Source organism: Chrysochloris asiatica, unplaced genomic scaffold, assembly GCF_000296735.1.
Source record: "Chrysochloris asiatica unplaced genomic scaffold, ChrAsi1.0 scaffold00015, whole genome shotgun sequence".
Classification (NCBI taxonomy): domain Eukaryota; kingdom Metazoa; phylum Chordata; class Mammalia; order Afrosoricida; family Chrysochloridae; genus Chrysochloris; species Chrysochloris asiatica.
Window position 1 is genome coordinate 30,081,829 of NW_006408533.1, and position 22,934 is coordinate 30,104,762.

General features: G+C 42.4%; 1 protein-coding gene across 1 annotated transcript in view; it reads left to right on the plus strand.

Moving 5' to 3' along the window:
* The window catches only part of SETBP1 (SET binding protein 1), a 503,955-nt gene that overhangs the window by 444,128 nt on the left and 36,893 nt on the right, over window positions 1–22,934 (plus strand). Inside the window, exon 5 of the mRNA XM_006835139.1 lies at window positions 20,176–20,346. Within this exon, the coding sequence (XP_006835202.1) occupies window positions 20,176–20,346 (171 nt within the window). The remainder of the gene's footprint in view (window positions 1–20,175; window positions 20,347–22,934) is intronic.

Consider the following 22,934-nt stretch of genomic DNA (forward strand, 5'->3'; position numbering starts at 1 on the left):
GGATCTTTTCCATTCAGTCGGCGAGATAGTTGTCTTCCAAATTTCTTGGCAGAGATGAGTGAGTGCCTCCTGTGCTGCCTCACTTTCTTGAAAGATTTTAAGTTTTATTACATCAATTCTTGGTGCCTTATTCTTTGACAATTCCTTCAATGCAGCTTGGACTTCCTCCTTCAGTATCATTTACTCTTGATCATATGCTACCTCTTGAAACGGTTGAACATCAACCATTTCCTTTTGGTACAGTGACTCTGTGTATTCTTTCCATCTTCTTTTGATGTTTTCTGCATCATTCAATAATTTGCCCTGAGAATCCTTCAACACCAAAAGTTGAGGCTTGATTTTTTTATTCAGTTCCCCAGCTTGAGAAATGCTGAACATGTTCTTCCTTTTTGGTTTTCTACCTCCAGATCTTTGCACATCTTCTTATAATACTTGACTTTATCTTCTGGAGCTGATCTTTTAAAATTTCGGTTTAGCTCTTCTATCTTCTCATTTCTTCCATTTGCTTTAACATCTCTACGCTGGAGAGCAAGTTTCCGTGCTTCCTATGACATCCATTTTGATTTTTTCCTTCTTCCTAGTCTTCTTAATGACGTTTGGCTTTCTTCCTGTATGATGTTCTTGATGTCATCCCACAATTCTTCTGGTCTTTGGTCTTTAGTGTTTAATGTATCCAATCTGTTCTTCACATGATCTGTAAGTTCAGGTAGGATATATTCAAGGTCATATTTTGGCTCTCATGGACTTGTTTTCATTTTCTTCAGCTTCAGTTTGAATTTGCTATGAGCAACTGATTGTCTGTTCCACAGTCTGCCCCTGGCCTTGTTTTGACTGATGATATGGAGCTTTTCCATCATCTCTTTCCTCAGATGTAGTCAGTTTGATTTCTATGTATTCCAAGAGGTGATCCTAGTAAATTTTCTTGGGACACACAGGAAGATCATGGTACTTATTAGGAAGAGGTTTTAATATAATTGAAAATTTCTATGGTGAGAAAAAAGCCAAAAAAGTTGTGCTGATTTTTTTTCCATCATGACAGTGCTCATTTCAAGGATAACTAGGACTGTTCTAAGATATATATATATAGTTTTTATTGTCAATTGAGTGATAGTTTACATGAGAGAACATTGATTTTACACTCATCATTTTATTGCAGTAATTACAGTCTCCTCTGTGCATCATCACTCAACAGTATTTGCTTCTATTCCCTCTGGTGGTTTTTTTTTTTGTTTTTGTTTTTGTTTTTTTTTGGCTATACAGAAAAACACTCAGGAATATATAATCATTTAAACAACCAAAAGACACAGTCTGCAAGCCTGCCTCCTAGCCACCAGCACACAGCCTTTCTCTTTTCATGTCCTCAGCAGTCCTCAGCTGCTCCCTCTCCATGTCCTCATCTCTGTCTCCATCTCTGGTGTCACTGCTTCTCTGGATAGGGTCCTACATCAGCTCATGCTGGTCTCCCTTGATGGCCCTAGGGCCTTTGATAATTTTATTGGAAATCCTCACCCTATCTATCCTACAACCCTAATCTTGCCCCTTTAGACTTATTTTTGGTATCCAAGCTCAAAGAGCATTTAAAAGGAACATGAATGGAGTTCCTGAAAGATGCAATGACTTGTGTTTTAACGTGGTGTAAATCGAAGAGCACAGAATTCTCTGGAGACGGGTCAGAAACCTGGGAACAAACGCCACCTTCATAGGTGTATAGTCCTACGTGGAGACTATGCAGGCAAACAGTAGCTCCCCATTTTGATACTTTTGTTTAATAAAGTTTCTATGATTTTGTGGCAGTGCTTTTTGATTTACCCTCATGTATCAAATACCCAAATCGTAGAGGAAGAAAAGTTGAAAATCCAAGAGTAAAAATATTAATGGTCACGTTTGCAAATCACAAACGTTAGGTGGGGGCTGAGGCACTCTCGTGGTTCTATGGCTTAAGCATTAGGCTGCCAACCACAAGGGCAATGGTTCAAATCCACCAGCCCTTCCTAGGGAGGAAGTTGAAGCTGCCTTCTGCCACAACTATTACAATCTCAGAAACCCTAAGCAGCAGTTGTAGTCATGGAGTAGCTCTGAGTTGGAATTCACTGGATGGGATGGCAGTGAGTGGTAGAATATTATAACATTCTAAATGGTCATACCTCAAGCTTCCTCTAAATGGAGAGCTCTTTGTTCTAATGAACAAAGGGAGATTTGATTTGCAAAATTACAATTTAAACATGGCTTTAGGTGTCTTCAGGGCAAGAGCAAGACATAACTTAACTCATCAGTATTTCCCTCACAGAGAACTTCTAACCAGAACAAACCCAGTAAATATGGAGCAAGGGAAAAGGAAACAGCAGAAAGGAAGGCAAGGAGAAGTTGTGTCCAGTAGGGCACCCTCAAAGGAACCCTGATCATGCAATAGTTAAGTGCTCACTGCTAACCAAAAAGGTTGGTAGTTTGAACCCATGCAGCAGCTCTGCTGGACAAAGACTTGACGATCTGTGCCCGTAAAGATTACAATCTAGAAAACTCGATGGGGCAGTTTTCCTCTGTCACATGGGGTAGCTATAAATTGAAGTTAATTCAGTGGTGCCTTGCAACAGTAGAGCATCCTGTTGTTAACCTCTTGATACCAGAGGTTCAATTCCTGTCATCTTGTCTCTCGAACCCACTAGAAACAGCTTGTTACCCCTCTTCTCCGGCTTGTGCACCCTTGTTTCTCTACAGGGTCTCTCCAGGACCCACCACGGAAGCACTGTTCCCAGCATATTTCCAGACCCCCTCGCCTGCTGTGTGTCACCCACCTACCCCAGAAATCTATACTGTAGCTACACCAAGTCCCTTGCGTTTCCCAAAATGTGTCATTCTATTTTATGCATCATGCCTTTGTACCCACTGTCCTTTTCTTCCTGGAATCTGCTCTCTTTTCCTCTAATGTTTCTAACTGTTCAAGCCCCAAGTCAAATGTCACCTCCTCCATGCAGTCCTTCCTGACCTGGCAGAGAAGCTAGTCACTCCCTTGCAGCCTGACCCCATTGTCCCAGTCTTGGAGCATTATGATTATTACTTACCTGTTTGCCGTGGGCACTTTGAAGATGGAGATTTATCTACGATTTATTCACCTTAGAGAGAGGTAGTTAGTGATTGGTTGGTTGGTTAGTTAGTTAGTTAGTTAGTTAGTTAGTTAGATGCCTTTGAGTTGATTCTAACTCATGGAAACCTTGTTATTGTCGCTAGGTGCCATTTGAGCCAGTTCCAGCTCCTAGCGAGCCTGTGAACAACAGAGTGAAATACTGCCTAGTCCTATACCATCCTCACAATTGTTACACTTGTTCCGATTGCTGCTGCCACTGTGCCAATCCACCTCATTGGGAGTCTTCCTTTTTTTCACCAAACCTCCACTTTACCAAGCATGATGACCTTCTCCAGGGAATGGTAATTAGAGTTGCCACATCCTGGCTTCTAAGGAGCATTGTGGTTGTACTTCTTCCAACACAGATTTGTTTGTTCTTCCGGCAGTCCATGGTACTTTCATTATTCTTCTCCAAAACCTTAACTCAAATGCATCAAGTCTTCTACAGTCTTCCTTAATTCATTTCCCAACTTTCACATAGAGATGAGGTTATTTAAAATAGAGACCTGATATAAAACAAAAGGAAGCGCTATCCAGTGCTGCATCATCCTCTGAATTGCTGATGTGTTCAAGTCTATCAGGAAAGCTATCTGCCAGTCGATGTCACCCGGGTCTCTTTCATGCTTGCTGACTCACTAGTTTACTAAACACGGTGTCCTCCTCTCCCAATGGACTCTTCCTCTTAATATGTCCACAGCAAGCACATTGGACAGCGTTCTGTTGTGGTCCATATGGTATTCATTGGACATTTTGCCGAAGTGCATTGCTAGACTTTTCTTCCTAGTCTGAGTCTGGAAGATCTGCTGAAATGTGTCCACCATGGGTGATCCTGATTGTTGTTGTTGTTAAGTGCCGTTGAGTCGGTTCCGACCCATAGCGACCCTGTACAGGGTTTCTGAGGTTATAAATCTTTACGGGAGCAGAAAACCTCATCTTTCTCCAGCGGAGTGGCTGGTAGTTTCTAACTGCTGACCTTAAGGTTCGCAGCCCGATTTGTAACCACTACGCTACCAGAGCTCCTTGGGTGATCCTGATGTATGGGAAATACTGGTGGCACTGCGTCCAGCATCACAGCAACATGCAAGCCACCCCAGTCTGACGAACTGACAGATAATGGATAGGTACGATTACTCATCCCATCAGTGATAAAATGACTGACGCACACACAGTTTAAAACTTGCTCACATTCAGACAAGGAGTGTGGGTCCAAAGCTCACACTTTCAAACCACTTTGAAATGTTGCCTTTTCATAAAAATGATCACACTGATTACTTTGTTACTTTTACTGTAATATCTGTATTAGCATAAATTCTGAATGCATAATCAACCAGGCCGATTATTTGTGTTCCTGTTTGCGTTACACTATAACTGCCTTCTATCTTTAACTGTTGTTCTAGAATATATGCTAGTTAAAGTCTCCCCAGTAAATCTCTAGCTCCTTGGTGCAATGGAAAGTAATGTGGGTGATCTTTTCAGCTCATGGGAGATTGTTATTTTTATTCATATTTCTTTTCTGGTATCTCATTTCCTCAACTAGATGTTCAAGTACCCAAAGATTGGATTGTTTCTTACACTTTAGGAGCCCTGAGGGTCTGGAGTAGCTGTATTCACAGCAGACATTGAAACTTTTGCTGAATAAATTGACACCTGAACAAAACTGCTACCTTTTTGTCAGCCACCAACAATTGAGTGAGAGCATGGCATTGTGTTGAATATTTAGGAGCTTACAAATTTACTCTCTTGGGTCCCAGCTTTCAGAGAGTTAACATGCAGTAGAGAGGGCATTGATGGAGCAAATTCTTGGTCTACAACCTCTTCTTGAAGCAGCCATCCCTTCAGTCAGGCATCTTCTAGCCTCCTTCCTAAGTACCTACTATATACGTGAAGTTCCCTGGTTCTTTCTGGCTTACCTGTTCTGAGCACATTGCCTGGTGCCAGCCACTGAGCTAAGCATTTTACTCACACTCTCACTTAATCCCTCCGATAACCCTCTGAGGAGGGGGTTTTATTAACCTTTAAAAAATGAAATAAATAAACTGAAACTTTCAGAGGTTAAATAACTTGCCCAAGGTCAAATACTTAGTGAATGGCAGGGCTGGGATTTAAACCAAGGACCATAAGACTTGGGGTCACAGCTTTATCTACCAGCTTAAAGTTCCTTTCCTGTAAGTGGTCTATTTACCAATAACCAGCTAACACACTTGGAATTTGGATTCACTCTTACGGAATGTTTCTGCTTTATGTCTTTGCTTTACTTTCTCCCATTCAAACCCTGAGGTCCCTAGGTGGTGCAACAATTAATGTCCTCAGCTGGTAACTGAAAGGTTACAGTTCTATCTACCCAATGGCATGGTGAAAGAAATGCCTGGCTATCTGATTCCAAAAAAAAATAAGTCTTTGAAAACTCTATGGAGCACAGTTCTGCTCTGATACACATGGGGTCACTATGAGTTAGAATCAGCTAGATGACCCCTGGTTTGGTTGGTTTAGTCAAATAGTATTTTAAAAATAGAGATTAATTTCACAGATTTGTATTAATAATAATATTATTATTATAAGCTAGATTCTCCTCCTCATCTCCCTGGCTGCAAGATCCTAAATAAGTTAAAGTGCTTCTGTTGAAATGCTTACTGCTGTTTTACTACATCTGCCTGCGGTCTTTGAAACTCCCATTCTGGACCTTCTAAGTGAAATCTACACTGAAGCCAAACCAAACCCCATGTGACAGAGCCAAACTGTCCCAGAGGGTTTTGTAAGTCATTCTCTGCATAGCCTTGGAGTGGGTTCAAACCATCCACCTTTTGGTTAGCAGCCAAGCACTTAACAGTATGTGTCACTAAGCTCCTTTGCCTAAGTCTGCACTATGATTGTTTATTTCCATCTCAAGCAAACCCCTGAGTAACTGGAATAAATCCTTGTGAATCTTTGAATCAAAGACAATAGTTTCTTTGCTGTCTTCAAACTAGCCCAATGGCTAAGTTTCCTTCTTCCTTCTCAAGCCCGACTAAGTCCTTTTTAACCCTATTTTTCTCCTCTGGAGTTTTCTCCTCACTTTCTCTGGAGTGCTGAGAGAACACCTCACAGTCACTGACTATGAACCTGATTTTCTTTGATCTTTCATCACATTGACAGTGCTCCTGGTGTGATGGCATGCTGTCTGTTAGTTCTGTTTGTGCACCATGCAGTGGTTGCAGCCAATACGGGCATTATGCAAACCACACTTACTCTGGGCCACAGTGGGATCTGATGATAGTGAAATTACCTTAGAATATGGTTTTAAGAAAAAAAAAAAGTCACTGCACCCCATTCCTTGAATAGGGGCTTGCAGAATCATCCAAGTGGAAAAAAAAATGTGGAGATGCATTTAACCTCATTAGTTTCAGTAGGACTGACTCTCCAGTCCATCAGAGTTGAGCTACATTAGTGAGAACCAACTATTTCCAAATCTCATTTACATAATGGATGAGATGTGAAATGAGCCCAAGGCAAGGGGGGCCGCCCAGAGGCACTAGAGTTTATCGCAATATGGAAGACTTCTTTTAGATCATTGCTTTAAATTTCCACTAACAAGGTAACAAATTAGTTGTCTGTATTACCGTACCTGCCCAGAGTCTATTGCATGGAGCAGATCGACGAAGAAGGCAGCTGGGGGTTCAAAGGACTGTGGACAGGAAGGGATGTGATGCCTGCTCCCCTGGCTTTTATCCTGCCCCTTTAAGAAATTCCAGGTCCTTGTGTAATCTGATGGTGGACTTTGGCTTTATTAGTGAGGTAAGCGAGGATGAGTAAATCAACTGTATCAGACAAGCCTCAGGACATCTAGAAATTGATCATTCTGCCGAAATAAGCACTCTGTGTTTATTAGCTGGGAGTTCATCACTATCGCTTCTCCTCATCCAATTCCTAAGAGATTTCAAAGCCATCATCATGGTATTAGCTGGTCTGACTGAACTACTAGAGATAAAGATTAGGAGATCTATCTAATGATGGGTCTGAATTTCTGTGATTTTTTTCTGTCCCTCTTCTATTGCAAAGAGTAGATAGAGCATGCCAAGCACGCATTCTGTGTGTGCTCACAAGCAGTCACCAGGCTTTGCCTTCTATAGGATGAATGCAAGTAGTGGTGCAAAGCAGGCAATTTGAAGAAAAGAGTTGCAGTCGAGCTATTAAAACCATGCAATTTTCCCATACATTACGAGTTTAGCTATTTAACAAGGGGAATATGTGGTAAGTTCATTCCTTAGCAAGATACAGCAGGTGATACTGTACTCAGAAGAATAATTTGATCCCATATCCACATAGATAGCCAGACTTATACAAATACGTCCATGAGAGAACAGTACATATTTGACTGATCTTTCACAAGCCAGTAAATATGCATTTATCTATTTATACACATATTTATATACACACATGATTTTAAGCTCCTGATAGCAAACTCTTTTCTGAATGTGGCTTCCAAATAAGCAGTAATCAAAATGCAAATAAGGTGACCCAGTTAGCATGGAGATCTGTATTACCATGCAGATGTACTATGACTTGTTCTCTAGAGGTGGTTTTTTTGTGTTTTTTGGTCTTTTTTTTAATGGACTACCAAAGATGACTGCATTGACTGCCATTAACTAATAATAAGCCTTTCACATTAGGGAGACTCTAGGAAAGAACCTTCTAGAGTCTGATCCAGGATCTTGGATCTCACGCACTACAATTGGTTTGGTCTGTTTCTAAGCTACCCTGAGAGTTATAGAATAGCAAATGTGCACCAGGAAACAGCATCGGTTTCATGAAAGTTACAGACTGTAACCTTGGTTTCACAGTCTACACGCTGACCTGAACTGTGGCCAGGAGTAGTGATGGTAAAGTGACAATACTAGATAAACAAGCCACACTCCTGCTCTGGGTCTCAGTTGTCTAGGGGGGACTGGCCTACAATCCCTTCAACTCTATACCCAAAATAAAAGCCATGCTCACTGAGGTCGAATCAATTCCCACTTATACAGACCCTATAGCGCTGAGTGGGACTATCCCATAAGGTTGTCAAGGCTATAAATCTTTATGAAACAGACAGACATATCCTTCTTCCACAGAGCAGCGAGTGGGTTTGAATTGCAGACCTTTTGCCTGTAAGCCAAGCATTTTAACCAGTGCACCACCAGGAATCATTCCAACTCTATACTGCCTTGATGTTACTTTACTGAATCTAGAAGTCAAATGTTTTCCACAAAACAGACAGTGATAGAAACGTGGTAAAATGGCATGTTGTTGAAAGCAGAAAACTTGCAAAGCCTGAAAAACAAGGCCGTTTCATTGAGGCCCTCCCCTTACACATATGCACACCCAATGCATACAGTGCCAGACACAGGTTTACTTCCCACCAGCCCCAAAGAAGAGGATCTGATATTTTCATTAGGGGGTTCAAAGATATCTCAGATGCAGGAAGATTAAAAACCTCTGACTTGAGGTGTCTCCTCTTCTCAGTTCTGATATGTGATAGATGTCCATTCTTAATGAAATCACTGGGCATTTCTAGAAAACATCTTTAAGCTGGTGTGACCTTTCCACAATAAAACCAAGAGAGACTTATTTCTGCATCATTAATATTTACTGTGTAGAGTAAAAGACTCTTTAAATCTCAGTGAGGTGCTAATGGACAAAAATGTAATCTCCTTAGCCCATTTCTGCACTTCTGAATAGAGAACAGCAAGGAAAATGTTTTAGTGTTTTCTCCAAAATCTAGAGCTTAGAATCAGAGAATACTAAAACTAGAATCATTTATGACCAGGAGGAAACTAAAGCAGGGTGAGATTCCAGTCTTGTCCAAGTTCACCCAAAACTTGTGGGGCAGCACCCGCAACTGCCCATTGTGTCAGAACTTCAATCTGTTAAGTGTCATATAAACAACGTGTTTCTTTCTGGTGTGATTTATCAACCATAAGTATGCACTGAGTCATTTATTTGTATCAATCTTATGCTGGGAAGATGCAAGGAAAGCATAGAAAGTTTTTTCCTCAGCAGTTCAAGCTCACCAGCTGCTCCTTGGAAACCCTATACAGGGTCGCTATGGGTCAGAATCGGCTCAACAGCACTTAGACCAACAACAACAAGGAATTTAAAGTCTTGTAGAAGACACACAGGACTTGAACAAATAAAGCAAGTTCAATAGTAATTAAATGAGATAATTAGGACTAAGACAATATGGTGCTTTGAACTAACAGTAATGGTTAACACAATTGTTTACTATATATAGCTAGGTATCATAATAAATGTTCACATATGTATTAGCATCCTCTTGCTGCTGTAACAAATTGCCAGAAACATAATTATCTTAAAGTTCTTGCCATCAGAAGTTTTGTACAGGTTTCAATGGGTGTCAGTCGGCCTGTGTTGCTTCTGCAGCTCCAGAGCAGAATCCATTGTTCTTCCGTCTTCTGTCTTCTCCAGGTTGCCTGCATTCCTTGACTCATGGCCCCTTCCTCCATTTTCAGAGCATCTCTCTGACCTGCTTTCACCATGATGCCTCTATCTCTGACTCTCTTATACTTATAAGGACCCTTGTGATTACACTGGGCTTTCCTAGGTAATCCAGAATATTCTCCCTCTCTTATATCGAACATTTTAATGATCTTAATTGCATCTGCAATGTTATCTCCACTTTCCATAAAAATGTAACATCCACAGGTTGGAGGAATTAGGACATGGTTGGGCATCTTTGGAAGATAGGACATTATATTCTGCCTAGGTGTGACACTATAGGTTAAGCACTGGACTGGTAAACACAAGGTCGACAGTTCAAATCCACCAGCCGCTCTCAGAAACTCTATACAGGGTTGCTATGAATCAGAATTGACTATGGAATACAACGAAATCATACAAACTCTTTTGATCCTAGCAACAAACTCATTTTACAGGTGTCGGAATGAAGGTACAGAGAGTTGGTATCACCACTAGTAAAGCAAGCAGTCCTACTCCTGAGAATATCCCTTTCACCTCTACTCTGCACTATAATGAAAAAGGAGGTTTCGAAAGGTTGTGGGGTAAAGTAGTGAGGGCAGCTTTCCCTGGGGTTTGGTCCTAGGAGGATAGGTGTGTGCTGTTCTCTATTCATTCACCCAACACTTTTGAGTACTTACAGCCTATCAAGCTAAGTGCTGAACAACTGGAAGAAAATGAAACTAGCTCTTGACCACTAGGATCTCTCAGCTGCCTAGAAGAATTGGCAGAGAAATGAACAGAACAAAACAAGATATTCGCCCTAAAGCAGATGGTCAGACAACACAAAGTGGGGAAGCACTAACTCCGCCTGAAGACATCTGGGTTTCATTTTTCTCAGCTCCCTTTACAAACTTATCTCCCAGTATATGTCTCTTATGGCTCATCCAGAGCATTCGAGCGCTCTCTTCGATGCACCAAGATGATTGTTATTTCTGCTTTTCCCCAGCCTCAGAAGGTCCGCTCACCACTTTCACATATTAAATCTGACCCATCTTCTAAAAGTTGGATTTTTATACATATGTCTGTCTTCCTGAGGTCATGGTTGGCCCCATTCAGAGAGGTTCAAGCTCCCAGGGCCTAATGGTGCCTGGAACTCATTAATTCTAAAATGAAAGTTGAATTAATCCGTGAAGAACATGAAACCTTCTGTGATCCCACTGAGATCTCATTTTCTTTCTAATTCATGGATGGTTCATTTGGCTCCTTTTCTTCTTCGGTTTGTCAGTTTTGTAAGTATTTATATATTATTCCACCGTCCACACTTAAACCATATCTATGAAGACAGAGATCATTTCTGTCGGCACTCATTAAACAGTTGTTGATTTCAAAATGACTGATCCCAAGCTAAATGAAGAATCGTCTCCTTCAGAGGAAGTTCACCTGAATGTCGTTTTCCAGAGTTCTGGGAGGAAGTAAAATTTATTTGACACAAAACACGTGCTGGTGGAACCACCACATACAACTGAGCCAGGGACACTGGGCTCAAGGGATGTTGTTGTTGTTAAGTGCCGTGGAAACGGTTCCGACCCATGGCGACACTGTATGGGTTATCCGTGGAGTGGCTGGTGAGTTGAACCATCAACCTTCTGGTTCAAACTGACTTTGCAGTCCAGCGCATTAACCCCCAATGCCACACCAGGATTCTGGTTCAAGGGGAGAGTGGGGCTGAAATCTAGTCTGTTCCTCTTGCGAAACCATGAGCCATGGGGATGCTTGTGCATATGGGAAGCTATGATTGATTATTTCTGATTTGCACAGTGGTGCCCTCTGTTTGCTAAACTAGCTGTCATTAGTTGCCATCAAGTTAGCTCTGACTCAGGCAGCTTTCTGTACAGTAGAATGAAAGTATATCCGGCACTGTGATACCTTCATGATGCTGGTATATCTGAGTCCATCATTTCAATCCACCTCATTGAAAGTTGTCCTCATTTTCATTGACCCTCAAATTTACCAACCATGATGTCCTTTTCTAGCAATTGGTGTTTTCTGATGTGTCCAAAATAAACAAGTCTCTCCATTCGTGCTTCTAAGGAAAATTCTGGTTGTATTTTTTCTAAGATTGATTTGTTCATTCTTTTTTAGTAGTCCATCTGATCTGAATGGTTTACCTTTCTTATTCACCCAGAGATTCCATATGCATAGCAGAGACTCTGTCTTTAGATGAGTAAAAAAATCAACACTTTAGGATCTTCCAATGACCTTATGAAGAGAAACAGACACCATTTTGCTATGCCAAGGTCGTTAGAATACGACCTCAGAAAACAAGAACTTCGTTTTAAGCAGAGCTGAAATGCCTGGTGTGGTTGATGTTCAATAAATACTTGTTGGGTCAATGAATAAGACAGTGCAACAAAAATAGATGATTTATTGACTTTGGCACAGAAAAATGGTTATTTCTCAAATCCTGAGGATATCCATTACTTGATTCAATTTTTTCTTACTGCGTAAGTGAAATTCCTTTACGAAAACGAGACAAGGATCTGAATAGAACTCAGGATATTAGAAAGTGAAATCATTATCACATTTGTAAGAGCACTTCTCTATTATGAAAAATGTGTCATTTAGTGATGTACCCAAAAGTCAGTGTTTTATGGGGAAGGAGACAACACCAAGTTGAATCAAGTCATGGATCCCGGTACTGTTTCTTCCAAACACATGAAATGGGAGTTTTAGCAAAATCACTTGGTTCTCTGGGCAGTGAATTCCTTATTTGTGAATGGGGAGCTTCACCATCTGCATCTTGCCATCCATAGTGATGCCCTGCAAGGGGCAAATAACATAAAGCATGTCAGTGCTCATTACAAAATTCAAAACCACTGACTGCCCAATACATCATGCCTCCAAGTCTCTGCCAAACCTTGACACGTGAAGGGAGACATGGAGGTGACCGCCCCCACCCTAGTGGTATCGGCCCCTCCCATTGCCAGCCTAGATTTCTTCACCAGGAAACATCTGCATTTGTAAGCCTTAGAGTTACAACATTAATTAAGGTGTTCAACAAGCCTTTCTTAATTGCATACTACATGCCAGTTTGGTACTGTAGCATAAGGGTGGACTGGTAGCTGCAAGGTTCACAGTTCAAATCCACCAGCCGTTCCTTGGGAACCCCCTAAGGGTCATTATGAGTCAGAGTCGATTTGACGGCACTTAGCAACAACATCCTGCTGTTGTCTGTGGTGGGTCTTTACAAGACAAGACGCATGACGTGGAACCCCTTGGTGATGATTTTGTCAGCTCCAACAGCCCCTCCCCCGTTTTTTTAATGAAAAAACTGCGCAAAATAAGAACCCAACCAAGAGCCAGCAGATCTAGAGCATACCACTTCTTACCAACATGTGGTTTTAGGTACCTTTTATGACCTCTCTGCACCTCCATCTGCTTACCTAGAACAGTGGGATAAATAGCAGCTAGCCCAGAAAGGCTGTTTTGGTTGCTTTCCCCCTAGAGACAGATGAGCTAACTAGCTTTATGAACCCTAAAGTCACAAACAAGTGGCTCCAAGGTGAGGCTTGTTGTTATTATCTTTGGTCACCAAGCTCATTAAAGGAACCCTGGCAAAGTCTGTCGCCATAGACCTAGCATTTCCTCCATGACCCCTGTGACCTTGAACAACCTGGGGACTTGGAGCAACTACTATTTTGGAAGCAACAGAATCAAAATATTGAAACTATTGACTCACCCTTAAGGCAGTAAACAGTGCTTTGGTCTCTGACCTTTTTGCATCCCGGGGCAGTCAATAACCAGGCCTTTAGATGTGGTGCCTGCCACTGATTTTGATTTGGGAGTAGTTTAACCTTGAACTGAGCTCCAAGTAACCACGGCAACAGGAAGTCAGCTTCTGCATCGAAGCAGAAGGAATCCATAAATCAAGTCCCTAATGCAAACACTGTGTGCAGGTGGAGGTTGGAGGGGATAAGTAGTCTATGAGAAATTACCTTTGAAAACTAAGTGACTGTCCCTGGATCAGCAACAGCAGTTTCAAAGACTTTTTTTTTTTTTTTTATCTACAGAGGTCAGCAGGTTACAGGAGAATGTTTTCATATCGGTTGAACTTTTTCTCCCCCCACCCCCCCTTGACTCTGTCTTTTAATTATGAACAGATGGTGGATCCACAAGTTATTAGAATTGTGATTTCCTCTTTTATAAAGGTACTGGCCTCCAGATATGCAAAGCTCAGAGCAGTTTGTCCTGTGTTGGGGTTTGAGGGATGCTCAGAACACAAGAAGTGGTATGATGTGGTGCTATAGGATAAACACTGGACTGCTAACCATAAGGTCACGGGTTCAAACCCACTAGCTGCTCCTTGGAAACCCTATTCAGGGTTTCTGTGAGTCCAAACCAACTCTACAACACTTAACAACAAGAGAACGCAGCTATCCTGTGGACTTTCTGTACACTCTGCTTCCTGAATATTAGACAGTGATCCCTTTCCGGATCAAAGCCCCCCTGGTGGTGTTGGTGGTGATAGTGTGCTGTGGAGTCGGTTCCAATTCATAGTGGCCCTCTGTAGGGTTTCCAAGACTGTAAATCTCTATGGGAGCAGAAAACCTCATCTTTCTTCCGTGCAACAGCTGGTAGTTTCAAACTGCTGACCTTGAGGTTAGCAGCCCAATTTGTAACCACTACAGAGTCCTGAAGGAGCTCTGGTAGCGTAGTGGTTACGAACCTTAAGTTCAGCAGTTCGAAACTACCAGCTGCACCGCGGGAGAAACATGAGGCTTTCTACTCCCGTAAAGATTTACACCCTCGGAAACCCTATACAGGGTCGCTATGGGTCGGAACCGACTCAATGGCACATAACAACAACAACACAGAGTCCTGATGTGGCACTGTGGGTTAATGCGCCAGACTGCAAAGCCGTTTAAATTGCAAGGTCGGCAGTTCAAGCTCACTGGCTGCTCCTCGGAAACCCTATACAAGGTCGCTATGGGTCCGAGCCAATTCGATGGCAATTAACAACAACAACAATGCTACCAGAGTTCCTTATAGGCATATGGATACTATCCTATCACCACCCTAGCAGACTATAATGGGGCTTCTTTCTGATCAACTTTCAACCTACAGGGAGAGGGAAACCAGGTTCTTGCTAGGAGAAGACCTTCATTTTCTACCACACCACACTTGGTTCTCAGCTGTTCCAGATTCCTTTGATCATTGGAGTACCTCTCCTTGGAGCATCAGCCATGACCTGGAATGAAGGCTCCCTTCCGGTCTGTGCACAGCGCTCACTCCCAAGGGCAAGACAGCCATTGCAGTCTGTAGACCTATAGAGATGTCCACTCTTGGAGAAAGAGTGTGGATTGCAAGTGTTGTCACATTAACCTTTTGTCAAAACTCTGTATCTTGTTTTAGCCCATATATACGATTTCTAGGATTGCTTCTGGAATCCTCTGAATGTCCAAGGATGTCTTAGAAAAAGTCAAAACTGCTTTGTCTTTGCTCTCAATTTATTTTCAAATTTATTACAATGGCAACAAGCAAGCAGTATCATAATCTAGAAAATCCTAAATGACTCAGGGTTGTTGAGACAGCTAAATCGTCACAATCTAAATTATAGGGTGTTTTAAGTGCCATTTTATGACTTTTAACGTATTCTGAAACATAAACACTTGAGTAGCAAAGTATGCCCAATAGAGGTATGATTGGATCAACTTTAATGAAATGATGTGGACTGAGACTAATTTGGATTCTGAACATTTGCATGAAAATAGGTCCAATGGAAATGGCTTGAAATCAGTTTGTTCCCAAGTGAAAGTTAAATATCTGCCTGCTAATCCAATTTATGTCCTTCATTCCCTCTGCGTGGCGTAATTCAATCTCAAATCTACCTGCCCAACCTGTGTCTACAGATACAAAGAGGGTGCATCTGTGAGTTCTTCCAAAGGAGCTCTTATCCAGAAGACGTCTGGCACATTCGAGCTTCAGGGGTGTGCTAGAGGAAGTTTGACTACATTCAGTTGATGGGGATACTGCAAGAGAGGCTCAGAGAACTGAAATGGAGAAATCCTCTCAGAGTCACGCCTGCTTCCCCATTACCTGATTGGAGTCGTGGTGTGGCACTGCAGGTTAAGTGCTCAACCACGAGGTTGGTTTGAACTGCAAGGTCAGTAGTTCAAACTCACCAGCCGCTCCTTGGAAACCCTATACAGGATCGCTTAAACAGTAGCAACAAGCATCCAATCATTAAAGCACATCAGTCAATCTGCCCCAAGTCCCATACTCTGTTAAACCAAGACCCAAATTCACTGGTATCAAGTCGGTTCCGACTCAGAGCGACCCTGTATGGGTTTCCAATGCTTTACATCTTTACTGGAGCAGGACGCCTCATCTGTCTCCTATGTAGAGGCTGGTGGGTTTGAACTGCCAGCCTTGAGGCTAGCAGTCCAAACCTTATCTTACAGTGTCATCAGAACTCCTTATACTCTGATAGAATTCTAGAATTTTTCCAAATTGTGTTTATTTTCCCAATATACTTGGCAAAACATACATTGAATATACCATGAACTGACAGAAGAAAGAATAAACCAGTCCTAGAAAAAATACAACTAGAATGCTGCTTAGGAGCAAGGATGGAAAGACTTTGATTCACTTACTTTGGACACATCACTAGGAAAGAGCAACCTCTACAAATGAACATCATAGTTGGTCAAATGGAGGGTCAGCAAAGGCCAAGGAGGCCCTCGGGGAGATGGATGGCCATGGGACACCGACAATGGACTCAAGATGGCACAGGACTTGCTGTTTATACACAGGTCACAATGACTCTAGCAGACTCAACTAGAAATTGAACTGCTAACCTCAAGGTCAGCAGTTCAAACCTACCAGCTACATCTCAGAAACCCTATACAGTGTCATTATGAATCCGAACTTATCATGGTACATGCATACAACAAGAACATACATATTCATGGAGTCCTAATGTGGTGCTGTAGGATAAACACTGGATTGTTAACCTCAGGGTCGATGGTTCAAACCACAAGCCTCTCCTCAGAAACCCTCTGTAGGATCACTATGTGTTAGCAATGACTTACCACAGCACTTAACAACTAGGCTTAATACCTGTGTGTGTGTGTGTTTAATTTAACAAGGCTAGGAAGTAAATTGTAAATGCTCCCTCTTCCTTACCAGACTTCCTGCCTTTCCCTTTCTCAGAACTCACGCTGTGTCTCTTTACAGATGACTGTCTGTACATTTTGCATCTATGACACGTCTGTGCCTCCGTTATCACTGGCACGCCTGTGGTTTGTTTTGTTACAAAGAAGGCATTCTGTGCACATTGCTATGCCTTGCAATCATGTCTTCTGCCATGGAATTTGATGCTCGTCTTTTACCCCACGTTCAAAATGCTCCAAAATATAAACTATAGAAGAGTAGAATTGGTACTGTTATTCATAGCCTCTCCAGCTGATGTCTCTGAGACTGGGATAGAAGGTTGTTGTTGTCACTGTTAGCTGTCATCAAGTTGGCCTCCAACTCACAGCGGCCCCAGGAGGGAAACACTGGGATTGGCTGATCTTTGGGAATAGACCAACAGGCATTTCTTCTTAGTCTGTCTTAGTCTGAGAATTCTGCTAAAACCTGCTGAAACGCATAGTAACATGCAAGCCTCCCCCGACAGACAGGTGGTGGCTGGAATTGAGGTGCATTGGTCAGGAATGGAGCCAGGTCTCTCACATGGAAGGCCAGATTCCACCAGTGAGTTACCACTACCCTGGGATGGAGAGTAGGAGGGAAGTCTTAGAAAAGGTTGGCAAAACTTTCTTCCTTCAGTGGGGTCTTAGCTTTCTAGTGCTGCTATAACAGAAAAACCAGAAGGAGTGACTTTAACACAAACAGAAGTTTATTTTCTCGAATATCAGGAGTCTAGCAGTCAGAAATCATGGTGCCTTCTGCAGAGGAAGGCTTTGTCTTTCAGTCAGCTTTGGGGAACTTTCCCTGTTCCCAGGTTCCCTGGTGATTGTCATGTGACTTAGCACTTCTGTTCTCCCATCTGTGCTTCTCTTACTTGCTTGAGTAATCTCTTCTATGTCTGAAAAGATATTGATTCAAGACACTGGACAGCAACCTGCCTCATTCACATCACAAAAGAAACTGACTCCCAACTGAGATTATACCCACTCCTCACTAGCATGGTTCTCTGATCAAATAACCAGGTTACTGTATGAAAAAATTCCATTATGCAGAAATGGAGAATGATCATCTCAGACCACAAAATGGAGGATATCAATATCATAATGTAACTGCCAAATTACATCATTACATAACTGCCAAATTACATCATTACAAACTTCCAAACCACTGAGAATCATGTTCCAGTCAAGTTGACACAGAATCTTAGTTACTACAGTCACTGTTATTCCTGCCTAGCACCTCTGTGCTCATGACTCCCAGATATATGTCAATAATGTGCTAAAGTATCAAGTAGGTTTCTTACTATAGTCATAAATGCAAAATATTGGAAATAGGTGTGCAAAGTATAGTCAATAAGTACACAGTAAGTGCATGACCACAGGCATAGGGGTTAGATTCACACCACATAATCTCAGGGGACACAATTCATTTCCTAGCTGGTGGTTCCACATTGCCTTTCCCAGGTGTGATCTGTGAGTTTCTGTGTTGTCAATGTGAAACATGCTGCCGGCAGTCCAGGGCTGCTGATTGGTTTTCGACGACAGCCATGCAGACCAAGAAGATCCAGGCTTTAACATCTGCTGCTTGAAAACTTCAAACTTGGACCTTAAGTGTCATATCAATTTAATCAATTCTCTCTTTATCTCTCAGAAATGCATTCTCATAGGTTCACAGTGAGTCTGCATTCACTCAATGGCAATTGGTTGCTCATCTTTAAAACTGAGATAACAAATATTTTCTGGTAGCATTTTATGAGTCAGGTTGCTAACCAGGTCAGCAGTTGGAAACTACCAGCTGTTCCTCAGGAGAAAGATGAGGCTTTCTGCTCCCGTAAAGATTTACAGCCTTGGAAACCCTATACAGGGTCGCTATGAGTTGGAACCGACTCCGCGGCACATAACCACCACCAACAAAGATTTACAGCCTCGGAAACCCTGTACAGTACCAACTCCATGGCATAACAAACTAACCAAAGTACACTATAGGTTTGAAAGGTTTGTCATGAGGCCCAAATGAAATTCACCTCACTGTAGGAGTGAGTTGCTGCTTTGGGAAGACGCTGTACCACTTAGGTTGTGGAATGGGAGGGGAAAAAAATGCAAGAATGACTGCAACAATGTGTTGTTGCAGCTGCTACTGCTCCTTTGTTGCATGCAGCCTGTAGATGAAGAAACTGACCACATGGTCATGTCATTTGGACTCAAAACCCTTAGCCTCTGCACCTATGCTTGGCTGAGATGGAGAGTCATTTTCTTATTTTTTGACATTGAGCTTATAGAAGGAGCCTAAATACCACCCCATTTTTACAATTCGGGAAACTGAAAGCTTGGAGAGGTTAAGTAACTTGCTCATGATCACACAGCTGGAAAGTGGTGGAGGTTGGATGCAAACCCAGGAAAAGGTTCCAGGATAACTCTCACGATTTGTTAAATAGTAAATCTCAGGCCCTTGCAGAAGCTCCTCACAAGAGTTTGCAAAGGCTTTTGAGCTCTTAAAGACATGACTTCAGATCTATCTGATGACCAGATTCCTAAGACCCTCGAATCAGACATCATTTGGTCTAGTGATGACTACTGTCCACTCATCTCCACAAAGCCCCTGCAACCACCTCCTGTTGTTGCTAAGTACCAGAGAGTCGGTTCCAACTCATAGCATCTCTGTACAGGATTTCTGAGGTGCGACTGGTAGGTTTGAACCACTGACCTTACCATTTAACAGTCCAGTGATTCTCCTGCAGCATCATACCAGGACCCCTTCCCACCTCCGGCAGGCTAATAACTTGCCTGGACCATGCTCATTGTCCATCCAGAACTTAGTGTATGGTCCTCACCCCTTCATGAACACTTTTCTCCCACCCTTATGGCCAGTGCAGCTGAAACACCTAAGGCCTTCCCTTGCTATGTCCACATTCTTAGACTCCCCAGTCACATAGGAGAGAACACACACAAGCCAACACCTATTTGTTGCCCAGTTCCTGCTTCTCACCTGTTGTTTCACAAGCTAGGTGAGATGAGAAGCCTCGTGAGGTGTGGGAACCTTGTATGGGCTCCTTCTCCTCCTCCCTGCAACCCCTTCATGCCACACCCAACTCAGCTTCTGCAGAGAAGGGCTCGCTGACCCTGTAAAGGTGCAGGTAGGGACGATAGCTTGTCCTGCTTCATCAGACCCAGGGTCCCTTTCCAGACAACCATCCAGGAACTTGGCCACTGCTCACCCAAATCATAAATCCGAAACCAGTCATTCTGCTGTTTCATTTCATTTTTGCTTTTATTTTTCTAAAATGCCATTCTCATTGTACTATCAAATGGGGTCAAATAATTTAACTATCGCCTGAGATCACTTTCAGGCTTTATACTGTTTGACATCCTGTTCCTTTCAAGTAACTGAAGGCTTTGGAATTGTTGGGGTTTTTTTGTTTTGTTTTGTTTTAGGAATGCCAAGTCCCCACTTAAAAGTGGACCAGACCGCAGTGCATAATAAGAACGAGGGCTCAATGTCCACCATGATGACCAGGAAGAAGCCAGCCACAGTTGACAGTGTTGTGATTCCACCAAACCCAGTGTTATCTCTCTTGGCCGCATCTGCAGCAACTTCAGACGCAGGTAAGCCTTTTCAAATACTTTGGGTTCTCCCATACTGAAGATGGGTGTGGAGACTTCCCATTGAGAAGATTCTACCAAGTACAGGTAAGAGTTCTGTGGTGAGCTCACCTTCCATAGACATTGACCTTTTGTTGTTAGTTGCCATCGAACTGTATTTCTCTCATGGTGATCTTCTGTAGAACAGAACAAACAGTTGCCTGGCTCTGTGTCACGCTTAGGATCACTGCTACGTTTAAATCCATTGCTGTGGCCTTTGTGTGCGTCTGAACTTGTGAGCTCTGTCCACTCTGCTCTTCAAGGTGGGTGGAGGCCTGAGGGAGGGAAGAGTGTGTCTGGGATCCTGATAGCAAAGGGATTTTGATTACTCTTTAGAGCTCATCCTAATACTGATCCAGTGAATGACAACTGAGCAATCACTGTGCTGATTACCTTTTACCTAGTCTTGCCAACTACGACCTCTGCATAAGGAACCTCATATGTACAATCTCATAGAACTCTTAATCAGAACTCTGTGCACTCAATACATTTTCTGAAGAGAAAGCTAACTGTTAAGAATACTGACTCAGGATTCTGTGGGCAGTGAACTCCAAAGCCAGTGTTCCAAACCACTATGATCCACTACCTTCCTTGCTCACCAGACTTAGAAGACAGCAATCTCTGCGTTTCTCTGAAGACGTTTCATTACCTCACCTCCAAGGTTCCATAAAAGAATAAATAGTCTCCAGACTCTGTTCAGGTAGCCAACAAAATATATTCTCCTTATTTAGATCCTCCAGGTTGACTCTTTCCACCTCTGTCTTCCTCTACTCCCCACAACCCTACTTGACACTAATTTAGCCAAGTTCATCTATGGCACCAGGAAGACAGGCCTTGGACTTGACTTAATAATACTTGTTCTTGGCAACAGTCATATTCAATTCTGATTCACATACTGTCTCAGTCCGTCTCAACTCCTCTGAGCTTCTACACTTTCCAGATCACGTGCTAATAAGTTGCATTGAGAAATGTCTTCTCTCTAACATCTTCTCCCTTATAACAAAACTGCATCTCAAAGGAAGAGTCCATGGCCTAGTTACTTGTTTCCTTCACAGCACATAGAATGATGGTACGTTCCTTAAACATTGATTGAATTAACACATTAGTAAATGTTAAGCATATTGCAAAGTGCCTGTTAAGGAGTCTTGGTGTGGCACTGTGGGTTAATGCACCACACTGCAAAGCTGTTGAAACTGCAAGGTTGGTGGTTTGAGCTCACCAGTTGCTCCTTGGAAACCCTATACGCTATGGGTTAGAATCGACTCGACGGCACTTAACAACAACAACATTAAGGAGCTCTGGTAGCATAGTGGTTACGAGTCAGGCTGCCAACAACCTCAAGGTCAGCAGTTCGAAACTATCAGCGGTTCCACGGAAGAAAGATGAGGTGTTCTGCTCCCATAAAGATTTATAGCCTCGGAAACCCTGTATAGGGTCATATGAGTCAGAACCAACTCCACAGTACTTAACAACAACAAGAACAACAAAATTATTATGGGGAGTTATAAGCTGTGCTGCTCATTGTAAGGTCAGCAGTTCAAATCTACCAGTTGCTCCTTAGTGTAAAGATGAAGCTTTCTGCTCCAGTAAAGATTTGCAGCCTCAGAAAATCCTGTACAGGGTTGGTATTAGTCAGAACCGACTCAATGGTACCCAACCACTGCCACCAATTATGATTGGGAGCCCAAGAAAAGACTCATAATTGATATTCAGTCCAAAATCATATTCTCAATCAATGGGTTCTTCTGAGCAGAGAACTAAGTCTGCCTATTTACCAGCCTCCATCATGGAATTTACTGGCAATCAGAAAGTTGAACCCCATTGGAATAACAGAAAGAAATCATTTGAATGACCCTTCTCAAATTGGTTTCAAGACAATATTAATAGATGTTTTGTGGGGGAAATGTTTTTGTAGTTATGTGGAGAGATGTTGCTTCACTTGATTCTTTCCCAAGGACTTTTTCAGAGGCTTTAATGGACTGATGTGCGTTGTGAGGCTTCAAGAGAGGAAGAGGTATAATTTCATAATCTTCTTTGACCCTAAAACCATTGTTCTAGGACTGTCTCCTAATGGCTCAGAGAAGTAATGTTCCCTCTGGTATTTAGGGAAATCTTGCTTTGAGGGAATGGATTCATCCTTCAAATTTGATAATGATAACTTTCTCGTAGCAGGTATGAACTAATTTTGATGGAAATGTCAGGTAAAAGAGAACCAGCAAAAAAGACTCGAAGGGAAGTCACAAAAGTCAGTGGAAGGCGTTTCCCTCAAAGGGTAGTGTGGTGGCCTCTTTATGGAAGGGCATTCCAGGCAGTGGAGGCCATGTAGCAGAGACCTGGAATGGGACTCTGGAAAGACATCATTTGGCTGGAGTGAAAGAGTCAGGTCATGATGCACACGACGCAACCAGATTATTGCTTATTCGACCTTGTAGGTTAAGCAGTGGAGACCTCCCTTTATGCATTCAGAAATTAGCCTGTGTGTTTGTGCCTTTGGTTGCCAAGCACCGATATTTCCCAGGAACAAAAGACAGGTGGTCCCCAATACTCCTTCC